The 16,391-nt window shown below is 46.0% G+C and overlaps 1 protein-coding gene across 3 annotated transcripts in view; it reads left to right on the top strand.

The window, feature by feature from the left end:
- Positions 1 to 2,871, top strand: part of WWC1 (WW and C2 domain containing 1) — a 151,553-nt gene extending 148,682 nt beyond the window's left edge. For all 3 annotated transcript variants that reach the window (XM_082724116.1, XM_082724115.1, XM_082724114.1), the window contains 2 exons: positions 745 to 866; positions 2,060 to 2,871. In XM_082724116.1, coding sequence (XP_082580242.1) covers positions 745 to 866; positions 2,060 to 2,126 — 189 coding nt within the window. In that variant the 3' untranslated portion in view covers positions 2,127 to 2,871. The remainder of the gene's footprint in view (positions 1 to 744; positions 867 to 2,059) is intronic.
- The last annotated feature ends 13,520 nt before the right edge of the window (positions 2,872 to 16,391 follow it).

Here is a 16,391-nt window from a genome sequence, read left to right as displayed (position 1 = left end):
GATGGCTTCACTGGAGCAGCTGATTTCAGCTCAGGGTGTGATCTCGGGGTCCTGGGATTGAGACCCACATCGGGCCCCGTGCTCAGTGGGGAGCCTGCTTGGGGATTCTCTCTCTCTCTCTCTCTCTCTCTCTCCTATCTCTCAAATAAATAAATCTTTAAAAAAAAAAATCATGACTTCATTTACCAAAATTCCATCTTCATTGCAGTGTTTTCAAGTATGTGGTACATGGGTATTTTAGGGCTCTTTGTGGTTTATTCTCAAAAGTGCGTACAGGGGTTTGCATTAGAAAGAAGGGGTGCAGTGTCCCTAGAGCCCTTGAGTGCAGCTGAATGATTGGAATTGGATTTCTGCCACTTCTTAGTGGTTTGAAATTAAAGAAATTTCTTAACCTGCCTGAGCCTCCATTTCTGCATCTATAATATAGAAGTAATTATAAAATGTACCTTTTTAGGTGGCCCTGAGGATTAGAAAGGTAGCACACACCTCATTAGGCAGCCCTTATCTCCTTACCACACAGATAGTCAGTTCCCTGGCCCTAAAAACCTGTCCACCCTGACAGACGGTGGGATCGTGTCTCCTCACCATTCTGAACAGGAAGGAGTGGGCGAGCCCATTCTGTGATCCTCTTTTTGTCTACAGTAGACTCCTCATTCGTGCTAGGAAGTTGTCATTGGCTGACCCCTTTCTAGAGGCCCTGAGGACTCTGTACTACCTTACAGCCCCACTTGCTTTGCCCTACAGATGGACCGAGGAGAGCACAAGGGTGAGCTCCAGACAGACAAGATGATGCGGGCAGCCGCCAAGGATGTGCACAGGCTTCGAGGCCAGAGCTGTAAGGAGCCCCCGGAAGTGCAGTCTTTCAGGTAAGCAGGTGGGCCCCCGGCCTGCCCACCTTGCCCTTTCACATGCAGCCTCCCCAGCCTCCGTCTGGCCAGCCCCGGCTCGTGCTCCCTCCACCAACAGAGCACTAGCGCTCCCTGTAACAGATGTGCGCCCTCTGCCACACCGCCCCTGGCGATCTGGGAGCACGTGGTGCTCTCCCTCAGCTGTCTTTATCAGTCCCCACACAGCTTGAGCTAATTGGTTAGACCCTCTTGTTGAACCCGTGAGCCACCTGCTCCAGCCTTTCCTTTGATCGTTCCCATCACTGGTAATTACGGAGGATTGGCTGAAGGATAAATAAGCCTGGGGGTGACAGGTGCTTTGGCCAGGCCTCCCTGACTCTGCCTCTGCCCACCTGGATCTAGGCACATCTCAAGAGGGCCCCAAATGCCATTTGGCCGGGGCCTGCCATTCACAGCGGCCCTTGCATTTAGACTCATGATATCCTCCTAGATAAGGCACTCGTGGTTTTATATGTGCTCCAAAAAAAAAAAAAAAAGGAAATGTGCCTTTCTGGAATAGAAACATTTAAAATATACTGTCATTTGTTTAACTGTATTTGGACACCTCTTAATATTTAACCAATTGGGAATCTAAAACAAACAAATGAACACTGCAGGTGGCCCGAGGGCCCTTTCAAACTCAGGCCCGTGATTTGAACTGAAGAGGGCTGGTCCTGCTAATGTCCCTAAACTAGTGGTTCTCAGCCATGGGTGACTGGGCACCACGGGGACATTTAGCAGTGTCTGGGGACCTTTTTTTGTTGTCACAACTGGAAGAAAGGCAGGGAGGGGTGGGGGGGTTGTGGCTGCTACTGGCACCAAGTGGCTGGAGGCCAGGGATGCTGCTAAACCTCCTACAATGCCCAGGACAACCCCTGCAACTAAGAGAGAGCCTGCCTGTGATATCCATAAAGTGATGGGGTGCCTGGGTGGCTCAGTGGGTTAAGCCTCAGCCTTCAGCTCAGGTCATGGTCTCGGGGTCCTAGGATCGAGCCCCCGCATAGGGCTTTCTGCTCAGCAGGGAGCCTGCTTCCCTTCCTCTCTCTGCCTGCCTCTCTGCCTGCTTGTGATCTCTGTCTGTCAAATAAATAAAGTTTTTTTTTTGTTTCTTTTTTTAATACCCATAAAATGAGGTTGAAAACCCTGCTCTGAAGGGCTGGTCTCTTTTGCAGAGAGAAGATGGCATTTTTCACGCAGCCTCGGATGAATATCCCAACGCTCTCTGCAGACGATGTCTAGTCGCCAGAAAAGTATTTCCTTTGTTCCACTGACCACGCTGTGAACGTAGACTGTGGCTAAAGTTATTTATGTGGTGTTATATGAAGGTACTGAGTCACAATCCCTCTAGCGCTCTCGTCGGTTGGAAGACGAAAAGACTTTTTTTTTTTTTTTTTAGTTTGGGTTCTATTATTATTAAAAAAACAAAAACAAAAACAAAAAAAAACGAAAACCAGCATTAAAATGACAAGATTGTATAGTTTGTATATTTAGGAATGTATTTTTGAGAAAGAAAATTTAAATGAACTAAAGCAGTGTTAAGTTGCTGCTCTTCTTAAAATTGTTTAGATTTTTTGTTTTTGGGGTTTTTTTTTTTTTTTGTACAGCTCTACCTTCTAGAGGTTTCACTGCAATAAAAAATAATGTTTCAGGGGCGGTAATCCTAAAAGGACGTCCCGCAGGTGTCAACAGCACAGCTGATCTTTCCTACTTACCATATTTTGTACAATATAAAAAAAAATGTCTGGAACCATTTGGGGAATTCTGAGGTGCATTTGCAAGTCTTCATGAGCTGTGATGTGTTTGTATGTGGCCGCCTGACGTGGGCAGGCGGCACGGAGCTGGCCCCTCGGCCCAGCCCGTGTGGCGACAGGCCTGCCCACGCCGGTCTCAGACGCCCCGTGAAGCCACTGAAGTGAGTGAGGGAGGGCTGTGGAGAGCTCCTTTCAGTTTCTTCTCCATCAATAAAGTGGCCTTTCTGAACGAATTTTCACTCTCTCTTTTTTCCCCCACCCCTCACTTCATCTGTGTCTCACTCAGTGTCTCCTGCTCCTCTCTCACCATTTCCTCCCCGCCGGTCTCCAGAGGGACGGTTTCTCTCTTGCAGGCACCACCACGCATTTGCTCACTGAGTTTAAAACCACTGCCCAGCAGGGGCTGTGGCAGACGATGGGCAATCAGCCTTTACCTGGATTTGTTCTTCCCAAAGCTGTCTGTAGCCATGGTTCATGTTCCTGGGATCAGTCCCTCAGAGACAAGGAAATATAAGTGGGAAACCTAGAGGTCTGAATCCTCTATCCTTTCTGTAGTCGTAGTCTCTCTGGTGAACCAGGACAAGAGAGCTGATAAAAGGGCGCCTGGGTGGCTCCATGGGTTAAGCGTCTCCCTTTGGCTGGGATCATGATCCCAGGGTCCTGGGATTAAGCGCTATATCAGGTCCCCTACTCTGTGGGGAGTCTGCTTCTCCCTCTTCCTCTGCCTGCCGCTGCTCCCTCTGTTTGTGCCTCTCTCTCTCTCTCTCTCTGTCTCAAATAAATAAACAAAATCTTTTAAACAGAGAGAGCTAATAAAAACGTGAAGGTCATGCAGTAGGATTTTTTTTTCACTCAGTTACACCTTTATCTGCCGTCTTCTCTTCCGGCAAGTCTCAGCCCCTCAGACACCCACAGCATCAGCTTCCGGGAAGCAGAGCTCCTAACGCCCTCCTCGTGTGTGGAAAAGGCTGTGTGGAGCAAATCCTCCTACCCGAGCAGTGTGTCTCAGTGTTGCTTCAGCTGACAGAGCATTTGCCGGCAGCCTTCTGTCTGCCATGCCATTGAATTCTAAGCAGTTCACTGGCACATCAGCAATAAATACATCTTGTCACTTGCCCAGCGAGAAATTGAAGGATAGATAAAGAAATTTCACTGAGATTCTTGCACATGTGTTCTCCAGAATCTTCAGGAAACACAGTTCCAGAAATGTGGAAAGATCTGCTCTAGGTCTCTCAGATAACAAATGGCCAGAGCTAGGACACAAACGCTGTCTATTGCTTCCAAAATGTCTTTTGTGTTGTCAGCTCTGGTTTCTGTTTCATGGCACTGTGGTCATTTGTGGGCCCTACTCAAAGGGAATTTGGGGGGTGTCTGGGTGGCTCCGTCAGTTGGGCGTCTACCTTAGGCTTGGGTCATGATCCTGGAGTCGCAGGGTCGAGTCCCATATTGGGCTCCCTACTCCGTGGGGAGTCTGCTTCTCCCTCTCCCATTCCCCTTGCTCTTTCTCTCACTCTCTCTCTCTCTCTCTCTCAAGTAAATAAATAAAATCTATTTTTTTTTTAAATGGAATTTGAACGTTTGGTTTGGTTTTTTTTTTAAGATTTTATTTATTTATTTGACAGAGAGAGATCACAGTAGGCAAAGAGGCAGGCAGAGAGAGAGAGGGAAGCAGGCTCCCTACGGAGCAGAGAGCCTGATGCGGGACTCGATCTCAGGACCCTGAGATCATGACCCGAGCCGAAGGCAGCGGCTTAACCCACTGAGCCACTCAGGCGCCCTGAACGTTTGGTTTTGAAGAATGAGGTCATGAAAGCCTGTGGTTTCTCTGCAGGAGGATCTGAGAAAGGTGGTGTGACTAGGACACCCTAGCCTGAGAAAAGACCGATCAGCTCGGCCCCATTCACAAAACCAAGGGTTACCTTTGACCACAAAGCCTTTGCCATGTACGCATTGGTGATCTTTGTGCTTCCTACATCCGAGAAGACTAATAAGATTTGTCCAGTTAACCGTGCCCCTGCTAATCAGACTCCAACCACCTCAACCTTGCTTTTCTGTATTCTGTGTTTTACAATTCCGGTTCATTCTGCCCAGTCCACTCTTCCTTCACGTCTTCACCTGTCTTCATACAGCTCTCTGATTATCAGTATTTCGAACCCAGTTCAAGCCTCCACCCCTCAGAGAGACCTCTCCCTCTGACCCTGGGCCACCCTATCCAGCTTACCCTCCCACAGGTCCCTCTCTCAGACAACGACCCAGTTTGTTCAGAACAGTGTTCTCTGCAGTCATCTGGTCACATCCCCTCTACTGTCTCTCCCCTTTAAAAACGGGAGATCACAGAGCAGGGACCTTGATGGCTGTGCTTTCCGTTGAGTCGAATGCAGAATGGGTCCTCGGTAAATATTTGTGGAACAAATGAATGAGATCAAATGTCTTCTCCAGAGCTGTATGTACTCCTCTCTTTGTCATTCCTGACCATGGCAGAGGAAGAGTCGGGGTGGAACAAGAGTGCAGAAGGCTGTTCTTTGGGGTGTGGGGTTGTAGACACCCCTCTGATTCAGCTCAGGGCAGCCCTCCCCTCCCAGATACGCTCAGGCCACCCTACGGAGTAAAGAAGCAGAAGGGGTTGGGATGGTTAACACCCACACACAACGTTTACTTGGTTTGAGGGAAAAGTCAGGTTATTTACCCCGAAATCATTCCTCTCCTGGAACAATGAGTCGTGTTATGTTAAGAGCTAAGACGCAGATACCACACAAAATGCAAAGGGTTCTCGGGAGCCTCGGGAGCCCATCCTTCCCCTCACTGTGGGCCTAGGCACTGTTCTAAATGTTGACTTATTTTTAACTCCTCCTCACTCCAGGCCCATGAGGTAGGTACTGTTAGGATCCTTCCATTGAGGGAACTGGCTCAGAGGAGTGACTTGCCCAACATCATACAGAGAGTAAGGGGTAGAACTGGGATTAAACCCGCTGTCTGCTCTCAGGACGCTCACTGGAGGCACCAGGACCCTTATATGTGTATCCTTTATCCACCTCAAAATGCACACTAAATGTACTGTCCTGTACCTTACTGTGCTCAGGAAGATACTTATAAACAACTTCATGCTTTTTTTTTTTTTTTAAGATTTTATTTATTTGAGAGAGAGCGAACACGAGCAGCAGGAGGGACAGAGGGAGAAGCAGATGCTCCGCTGAGCAGGGAGCTAGGTGTGGGGCTCGAGTCTGGGACTCCAGGATCGTGTCCTGAGCCCCACAGGCACCCCAAACAACTTTACTCTTTTTAGCAGTGATGCAATATTCCACTGAACGGTATACCGTAAATTAATTGGTGGACAGTCATGTTGTAGCCAATCTCTTGCTTTTACAGCGTCTGATTGGTCTTTGTACTTCCATCCTTTCACATGCCTATGAATGTATCTGTAGATTAAGGACGGCCTGTGGTTTTGAAGTGCACGATCAGAGCGCCACATGAAGCTGTAAACTGCCTCTCAGACATTTCTTCTCAGCATGTTTGCTACTTACTCTAAGTGGCCTGAGGATTTGTAGAAATAATCCATTTAGGTCCTGAACAGATAGATGCAAGTTGTTAATGAATGGTAGGGAAGTTGTTATGTTCTTTACTTTTTTTTTTTAACTGGAACTTTTTTTTTTAAGATTTTATTTATTTATTTGACAGATAGAGATCACAAGTAGGCAGAGAGGCAGGCAGAAAGAAAGGAGGAAGCAGGCTCCCCGCAGAGCAGAGAGCCCCATGCGGGGCTCCATCTCAGGACCCTGGGATCATGATCTGAGCTGAAGGCATAGGCTTTAACCCATTGAACCACGCAGGTGCCCCAAGGGAAGTGGTTATGTTCTATCAGGGAAGTATATTCTAATTACATTCTGGATGCTTCCGGGAATAAGTAAATTTATTTTTTTAAGGTTTTATTTATTCATTTGACAGAGAGAGAGCATGAGCAGAGAGAGAGGGACAAGAAAACTCCCTGCTGAGCAGGGAGCCCAATGTGGGGCTCGATCCCAGGACCTGAGCTGAAGGTAGATACTTAACCCTCTGAGACACCCAGATGCCCCTTTCCTTCTTTTTTTAAAGATTTTATTTGGGAAAGTAAATTTAAAAGCTGTCCTACACCATCAGGAAGACTTCTTCTCCCCAGGGCACTTGGGACTAAATAAGTTTATTTAGAAGACAATGGTAAGTCATTAGTACAGAGCAAAACCAATTGGAAGTAACAAGGAGACATAAACTTGACAGTATTTTTTACCACTTGCATTTACCTATTTGATTTTGTTTTGTTTTGTTTTGTTTTGTTTTGGCCGTCTGCCCATGAGGCTGTTGGAGGTGTAAGGGCAGGTGTTATTCATGTCTTGTTCACTATTTAAATCCCTAAGGCCAGAGCAGTCCCTGACAGGTGGACCACCATCAAGCAATTGTTTGGTGAATAAATTAGGCTAAGACCAAAGTTCTAATTCGAGCCCTACTAAGTAACAAAAACCTGGATGAATATTTTCCAGTGGTTTTTGACCCTCTCAACAGGCTGTCTTGATAACAATGACTTGATACATTGTTTCCCAAAAGGAAGCATCAGATAAAATGTTAGATGGCACCTAGCTTAATTTTTGTCTATAATTTTAACATGCATATCAAACCCATGTGTTCGAAAATATTACAGCTTTGGATGAGGATAAGTATGTAAGTTAAAGTGAATCAATACAGGGGCACCTGGATGGCTCAGTTGGTTGGGCGGCTGCCTTCTGCTCCAGTCATGGTCCCAGGGTCCTGGGATGGAGCCCCGCATTGTCAGGCTCCCTGCTCAACAGGGAATCTGCTTTTCCTCTCCCTCTGCCCCTTTCCTGCACTTGTGCTCCCTCTCTCTCTTTCTCTCTCTCTGAAATAAATAAAATATTTTAAAAAAATGAATCCATTTAAAGAAAAGATAGCATAATATAGTGGCACAAAGAAATGGCAAAAACACTGATGATGGAAACACATTTGGGAAAGACTGAGTTAATATATTTAGAATAGGTCTAAAGGGTCACCTTGCATGATCTCCCATTTCACAGATAAGGAAAGTAGGCTCAGAAGCCATGCCTTACCAGCAATAAGCTGAGTTCTTGGTAACTCTGCCTATTTTTAAAAGCTTATATCTGCTCTAATTTATATTATTAAAGCAATGGTGCCCCTCCCAATATAAAAATCACCATATGGAATATATGGCATGTGCTTTTTTCTAATACATCTCCCTCATCCAGAAATTCTAAACCCTGCTGCATCCATATTGTTAAGAATTACTGATCTTAAAAAAAAATAAATAAATTACTGATCTAGTTAAAATTGCAAGAGGCAGCAAAAAACAGTCACAGCAGTGCTATCCCTCCTCCTCATTCAAGTCCCAACCTCTGTGTTGGTGCCAGCCCCCATGTCTGGATCATCTCCCATTACTACAGGAGAGAGAACACAGATGACTGCTCTGGATCTGTCACAAGGCTTCAGAAATAGTGCCTAACCCTGCCTCCACCGTCCCCCAGAACCCAGTCCTCTTCCCCTCCAAGTGCAGACCCAGAAGGCTAGAGAGAATGTTGACTCCCGAGTCCTATCCTTCAACTTGGCCTTGTGTTCAGGTGCCACCTGCCTCTCCCCACCAGCAACATTCCTTTCTACTGGAATGCCCTTGCTCATCCCATACCCAGCCCAAATATCACTTCTAGAAACCCTTAACACCTATCACACAGGCCTCCCTACCACCACCATCAACAACCCACACACACCTTCCTTTTCTTAAAGATGTGAGGGGCATCAGGGTGGCTCCATTAGTTTGGCAGCCAACTCTTCATTTCAGGTCAGGTCATCATCTCAGGGCCCTAGGATCAAGCCCCATGTTGGGCTCCCTGCTCAATGGGGAATCTGCTTGAGATTCATTCTCTCTCTCTCTCTCTCTGCCCCTCCTCCCACTCCTCTCTTCCTCTAAAATAAGTAAGTAAATACATAAGACTTTAAAAAAAGGGGGGTGGGGTAGTTTATGTGATTCTCTCCCAATATACTACATTGTCAGCACCTTGTGAGTACAGACGATAATTCATCTGTGTCCCCAGTGCCCAGTTCTGAGCCATGGGGCCTAGTGATGTAAGGACGCAGGGAGATAAGACTCAAAGCTCTGTCTCCCCGTGGAGTTAGTACAGGAAGCTTTTAATCAGGGTATTAGGGGTTGAGGGAAGGGAACTTGCATAAGCACCCTGGTTCATATGCACAAACCTAGCATGCCAGCATGCTAGTACATACATTGTATGTTCAAGAAATGGCAGAACACTCTGCCCAGAGGAGGAGATCTTAGTATTATAATGGGCTAAGGTAACTTAGGGAGGAGGGGAGGTGTGGGAGTCTGTGTAGGTCCTCAGCTCTGATCCAACTCAAACTGGCTCACACAAGGGCCTATCAGGTGAAACAGGGTATCTCCCTGGCTGGAACTCTTGGTTCTGGGGCACGGGGCTCAGGGGTGGGGGGGAGGGAGTGGGGGGAGGGAGTGGGGGTTGGATGTCCGGGGCCAAGCTATGCCCACCTCTTCCCTTTAACCCTCAAGAGTCCCGAGGGTGCTTTTCCAAGCTGGGGGAAGTTATGGGGAAACTGCCACTGTCCAGTCCACCCCAACTTTCTCTGTCTTCCTCCTCCGTGAGTGAGAACATTGGTGTTGAGGAAGAAAAGAGTTAAGGTACAGGCAGGGAAAGATAGGAGGCCCCTATCTCCCCTGACGAGACTCATTCCCAGGGGCTGTATGACTGGGCTTACAGAAATCCCAAATGTGGAGAAGCGCTGAGGTATACAAAACCAGAGATAAGGGAACAAACCAGGCCAGCTGGCCCAGGATGTCAGGGAGTAGATTTTGCTGGCAGCTACTTTGTAATCACAGAAAATGGCCAGACCTGAGAGAAGTAAGCCATTAAGGATGTCACTGATAGTCCACGCATAAACCAATATGGCCCAAGAATCTCAAGGCCACAAGCTTCCCGGTCAGTTCTCAATCCAAGACTGCCAGTGAGAGCCCTCGGTGGCAGCCCATGCAGGACCCTGCTCACTCTGGAGCGCTTTTTCTTTCCTTTCTGTGCTCACCTTCTCTTAATAAACTTTCATGTCACTTCCCCCTTTTGTATCTGCTGGATTCATTCTTCAACTCCATGGGACAAGAGTGCTGCCCCCCTGTAACTGAGGCGGCACCCAGACACAGGACGGCTCAGCGGGAAGGAGAGGCAGGACCACCTCTCCAGTCGCAGGGAGGGGATGTGGAGGCTTTCAGATGGGATGGGGAGGCCCATCTCCTCTCTGTAGAAGTCACTCTGTGTGAGGGAGTTTTCAGGACCACCAGGCTAAGAAAGGGGGGCCTGCCCTCCTCTGGAGTCTCAGTTTGCGAGGGTGGCACCCGCTTTTTTTTAGTTCAGAATTTGTTTTCTGGGAGACCTGGGTGGCTCAGTTGGATGGGCAGCTGCCTTTGGCTCTGGTCATGATCCCAGGATCCTGGGATGGAGTCCCACATCGGGCTCCTTGCTTGGTGGGGAGCCTGCTTTTCTCTCTCCCTCTGCCTGCCACTCTGCTTGCTTGTGCTCTCTATCTCTCTGTGAAATAAATAAATAAAGTCTTTTAAAAAAAAGTTTATAAAAAAAAAGAATTTGTTTTCTATTATCATGTAAGTAAGGAGCACACGCGGTAAAAAAGCAAAAACTCAGGTACCAAAGGACATAAGATGTGAAAGTCACCCTCATCTGGAATTTACAATTAATCCTAGCTAATCTATTAGTTGCCACTTTAAATAACTGACTTTGTTAAGCAGAATGCAACTGCATAAATTTGAGGATCTAATAAGTTTATTAAATGATTCATGAATCCGTGGCACCCTATCTAGCAAGTACCAGTGTGCTATGAGGAGTTGTGCAAAAGGCAAGGTTTCTGTGGGAAGGAGGGTGGGGCAAGAAGTTACTAACAAAAGAAAAGGATTGTTTCCGCATGATCACCTTCCCTTTGGGGGAAGGCAGGGTGTCCAATGGTGCCCATTATCTCCTACTCCTTTGGAGCAGAGAGAGGCTCCGTGTGGCAGATGACCTCATTGATGCTGGCCAAAAAATTCCTGACCCACCCGTTAAGACTACATTTCTAGGAGAGGTTGAAACTGCAGTTAGATTAGGGGTTCAGTCTAGACTTGGTGACTTGGCTTAAGTGATACCATCTAGGATCTGTGGTTTTCTTTTCCCCCCTTTGATTTGACTCCCAGCCTGAGAGATTTGCACAAAATTTAAGGCATTAAATGCGAATTCCTGTTACCAACCCCGAAGCTCTTGCAGGTTCTCTTCTCCACTGCTGGTAACCACTGCTCACGACATTTTTGGGTTAACCCTGTGATACACTCAGATCACAACTCCAGGCTTATAGTCTAAATCACTCGTTCTCGTTGCGTCTCCAATGTTTCAGTCTCTGGAAGATTGAGCCCGCCTTGGGCTCTGCGCTGGCTGGGAGTGGAGCCTGCTTAAGATCTCTGCCCTCAACTCAGGTCATGATCCCAAGGTCCTGGGACGATCCCTGCTCGCTGGCGGGAAGCCTGCTTCTCCCTTTCCCACTCCTCCTGCTTGTGTTCCCTCTCTCGCTGTGTTTCTCTCTTTCAAATAAATAAATCTTAAAAAAAAAAAAAAAAAAGCTTTTGAGAGTGCATAAAGCACCAGGAAGATTATAAGAATGATAGTTCCTAATATTTGAAGCGTACTTTGGAGCCATGGTCCCTAAGACCCAAACCAATCAAAGACCCCGTTGCAGGAGTCAGCCGTTTAAGCCAAGTGATCTTAAGTAACTGAGTTTCAGCTTTCCCAGAAGTGTTAACCCAGATACAGCAGGTGGTGTTAGGCACAGCACAGACACCTCCTTGCTCAGCTAAAACATAATCATGAGCTATCCTATCAAAAATAACTCTGACCAGAGAGGCTAAAAATCTTCATCAGGCAGCTATTGCTTTAGTGGCAGATTCTGCAATGGTTTCAAGAATTAATTTTTTGGAAGAAAGCCTCATTGTCTTTATCCCTAACCAGAGAAATAGGGACCTGCCAAAATCCTGAATCCCGACAGCCTCCTGCCAGGTCCTTTGTAACTCCACAGTGTAAATTCGGGGCAGGGGGCTATCAACCAATGAGGTCTCTTATTTTGCTTGTGAAAAATTAGAGGCAGTTAGATTTTCTTCTAGCTGGAAATGAAAGGTTGTTCTAAATCCCAGGTTACACACTCCACCACCACCCCCCTCCCCACCCTTAGCGATGTCATGGGAAATAACAGATGAGAGCATTATTTTCCTAAGGGAATGTCGAGGAAAGGAAAAGAAAAGGAGAAAGTGTTCATGTTCACTTAGTATGAACTGGGAGCAGTCAAGCTCGATGTCAGCTACTTCTCTTTCTCATCAAGTTGATGTGGAGGTCTCCAGCAACGTCCGTGATCAGAGCACTTGGTAAGGAGCCTTCCACAGCTCCAGGGCCATCTTCCTCTTATACGTTTCCAGAATATCCAGTCACCAGGCTTAAGACCAGGACTGCAGCTGGGGCACAGTGGTGCAAGAGCTCCTGGCTCCAGGGGTCCCAAATAGAACATGTCCAGCCACTTGCCGCTGACAGAATCCAAAGGCAGAGAGACATGGGGTGGTGAAACAAGAAAAGGATTTATTTCAGTGAAGCCAACACCAGAAGACAGTGGGCTAGGAATGTTCAAAGACTGTCTCCAAGGTGCTGAAAATACTCCTAGGTTTATAAAAGAAAGTGTAGAACCAAGGTTGGTGAGTGTGTGCAGGTGAGCAGTGAAGGTCAAGTCCATCACAAGCAGTCTTGCTGGCTCAGGGAAGTCTATGGCTTGAGGGGTAATTTGGGTTCCCATCCCAGGGTGTTTTGCCTTTAGGGTCTTTTGCCTGAGTTAACAAATAGGTTGGAAAGAACTTACTCAGAAAATTTGAGGTCAATAGCAATTGCACTACTGGGTATTTACCTCAAAGATACAAATGTAGTGATCTGAAGGGGCACCTGCACCCCAATATTTATAGCAGCAGTGTCCACAATAGCCAAGCTACGGAAAGAGCCCAGATATCCATCGACAGATGAATGGAGGGGCATCTGGGTGGCTCAGTCATTAAGCATCTGACTTTGGCTCAGGTCATGATCCCACGGTCCTGGGACCAAGCCCCTGCTTGGTGGCAGGAAGCCTGCTTCTCCCTCACTACTCCCCCTGCTTGTGCTCCCTGTCTCACTGTGTCTCTTTCTGTCAAATAAATAAAATCTTAAAAAAGAAGAAAAATCCTGATGAATGGATAAAGATGTGTGCCGCGCGCGCACACACACACACACACACACACACCCTATTTTGCAGCCATCAAAACTTGAAATCTTGCCATTTGCAATGACATGGATGGAACTAGAGGGTATTATGCTAAACGAAATAAGTCAATTAGAGAAAGACAATTATCATATGATCTCACTGATCTGTGGAATTTAAGAAACAAAACAGAGAATCAACAGAGGGAAAAATAAAACGAGATGAAACCAGAGAGGAAACTAGACCATAAGAGACTTAATCTCAGGAAACAAAGTGAGGGTTGCTGGAGGGGAGGGTGGGTGGAGGGATGGAGTAACTGGGCAATGGACGTTAAGAAGGGCATGTGATGTAATGAGCAGTGGGTATTATGTAAGACTGATGAGTCACAGATCCGAACCTCTGAAACCAATAATACATTCTAAGTTAACTAATTGAATTTAAATTTAAAGAAATAGTTTTTGATACAAAAAAAGTTTGATGTCAAATATAAGTAAAGTCTTCTCATGACCAACAGTATCCTTTGAATTGGGATCCAAGAAACCTTCTTAAATCTGTTGATGATGAGCTTGAGCACAAGACATTAGAGACTTCCAGTGGCTGGTCATACTAGCATGAGACAACAAGAGATCAGCAGAAGGTTGTATGCCAATAGACATTGGTCTGCCAGTGACTCTCATGCAACATGAGTTTATGTTTCCAGAATGGGGAACTTCAGATTGTCAGCAAGACCAAAAGCAATACATTGAGTCAGGAGGTCCAGTAGCTTTGGCAAGTTTAGAAGTTTTGCATTTGAGGATCCCATTTCGAGTGAGTCCTGTTGCTCAACACTGGACCACATTAATTACTCCTTATTGCACTTTGGTTAGGCTTTGACAATGACTGCAACATTCCAACCCCCAGAGCAGAAAAAAAGCCCTGATAGCAATGGAATGCCTAGAAGACCACATACTTCCCCTTGTCACGGGCTTAACACCTACGGACCTCCACCCATGATCACATGCTCATCACTGGCTTTCTTGCATTTTTCGACGCCCCCCCCCCAAACCTCTTGCCATGAAACTGTAGGTGTCCATCTTATCAAGAGAGGTCAGTTGTTAAGGCTTGAACTTGCTACCTCCCCAGCTACCAGCACCTGAAATAAGTTTCTCCCTTTCTTTTTACAAACCTTCATCTCTTGAGTTATGGGCTTCTCTTGCAATGAGTCTATGGGAGTTTGCTCAGCAACTCCCATAGGCAAAGGCAGCCGGGAGCTGTGCTTTGGATTTGTCCAGACCTCTCAGGGTTCCCTGGGATAAGGCAGCTGGTAGCAGCACTGGGGTTTTCTTGTTCATTTCCTGAGTTGGTGGCTGTGATGGTTTTGGTAACACCCCTAGTTCTCTCAACCTTGCCTGGTGACTGAGGATGATAAAACAGTGTTAATTTCAGGAAGTCTGCAGGATTTTCATTAAGGTCATATGATTTGTCCAGTGAAGGGGGTGCCTTGATCCCTGAAGATGATGGAGGGTATATCCCAAGTGAGAAACATGTTCTCTCAGGGTTTTTTTTGCCACTCTAAAGGCTCCCACCCTTCCAGAAAACATCCATACAAGAACATACTGATAAGGCATACTAAGTGACAGCTGAAGTCAGGCTACAGATGTTCAAAGGGTCCAGAGGGAGGAGATCTGAGGCCTCTGGGAGTAAAAATAGTTTTTCCAGGATTATGGGCCTGGCAGATCAGACATTGTGGGTTCTCTGTTTTTGCACTTTTATAGAAGTCTCCCTGCCAAGATCTATTTATAATTCAAGTCATCTTAAATGTACTGTGACAGGTGAAGGAATGCAAACACTGAAAAATGGAGTTTGTCAGGTAGCAGGAGGACTGTCTTGGATTCCCTATAACCCCAACTGTTTCATAGGCAGCCACTGTTGACCCATCTTCATTTCTCTGATTCAGGAGCAGACTGTTGCTGCGGTACACGGACATCAGGATGGCACAAGTCTGGTTTTAAATTACTGCCATAAAATAGATTTGATAATACAAAACGTACCAGTTATAAACTGGAGTTAAGCTTGTTTACTGGCAGATGGAATTGGTTAAGTTTACCTGTCTAGATGGCTAAAATTCTGTAAAGTATTTGTGGAAAAGACACTTAAAGGTATGTTTTTTGTCCTTGACAGGTCAAGTTCCAAAAGACCTCTTTCCCCCACCTCCCCTTTTTTTCCTTTTGATAGGAATTACGCCCTCTGAAGTTGGCATAGCTAAGAAATGGTTTAGATAAGAGTTCTGGAAAAGACTCTGGGTACACTAATTATATCTAAAGGCATGGGTGGGGGTTGGGGGGAAAAGCAAGCTCCTCCTAGGACTTTTGTTCACTTAAGGCCAGAGTTTTTACAATACCTACAAGTCATTTGAGATAAGTAGGGGAAATTTGGGGATTAGTAAAAAGGATTGGTGATCACATACCAAGAGTTGTGTTAAGGAGTTTACTGCAACTAAGCTTGGATGTACTGATCCAGAAATAGTCTCCATAGTTCAAATAGTTACCAACTTACAAAGTAGTCATTAAAATGAACATGGCGTATTAAAAAAAAAAAAAAAGGATTGGTGAACTTGGAATTACTTCTGGAACCATACCTCTGGTCCTGCAAAGACTAGACTTGTAAAATAAGGACAGCTGTTTCGAATGCCTCAAAGAATTGGGTTGCCACATAAATAATATCAAGGACTGACACCCCACTCACCTCAGTTATGATACCTTTCTTTCCCTCTGGGTACATTTAGCTTAGAGCTGAATGCCTAAAGAAATTCCTAGCAAGTTCAGAACTCCCCTTCCAAACTGGCCAGATTTCTGATCATAGAGTCATTAAATTCTTGCAAATATCTCATCAGGATCCAGCTGGGACAAACAGTAACTATTTCTGGCAGTATTAAATGACTTAATGGACCCAAGAGGTGTCCTTAAAGAGGGTGCAAAAGATACTCTCTTCACCAGGTCTAGAGTCACTCCCAAATATAGCGAGAGAAAGGACCTACAACCTACATGTACCAGGCAGGCAAAAAGCTAAGGCAAATCCTTAGGATGTGACATGAGATAAGCAAGAAGGCAACAGCTATCCCTGAGAGAGAAAGGATCAATAACCAATTAGTTTGGATTTGAAAAGGAAAGGACAACATGAATTTTTATTTTCCTCTCTCTCTCTCTGCTGGGCTCAGGAGGTAATCTATTTACCAAAACTTTTGAGGATTCTCCCTGGATTGAAGAAATTCTTTTGGCCGTGACCAAGGAGTGAAAGAAAGAAGCCTGAAAAGGATTGCCTGTAGCCTCAGGTCATCTTATGTTAAAAGGCAACCGTTTTCATAAGTCTCTTCCGAGTAGAAAGGCAATTCAGACGGAGGATTATGAGAATGGGCACTGAATGGGCACTCGGCGATGGGACGACAGAGGGGAGC

This window comes from Mustela nivalis (assembly GCF_964662115.1).
Source record: "Mustela nivalis genome assembly, chromosome: 3".
NCBI classification, from domain to species: domain Eukaryota; kingdom Metazoa; phylum Chordata; class Mammalia; order Carnivora; family Mustelidae; genus Mustela; species Mustela nivalis.
This window is presented reverse-complemented; position numbering and strand designations above follow the sequence as displayed.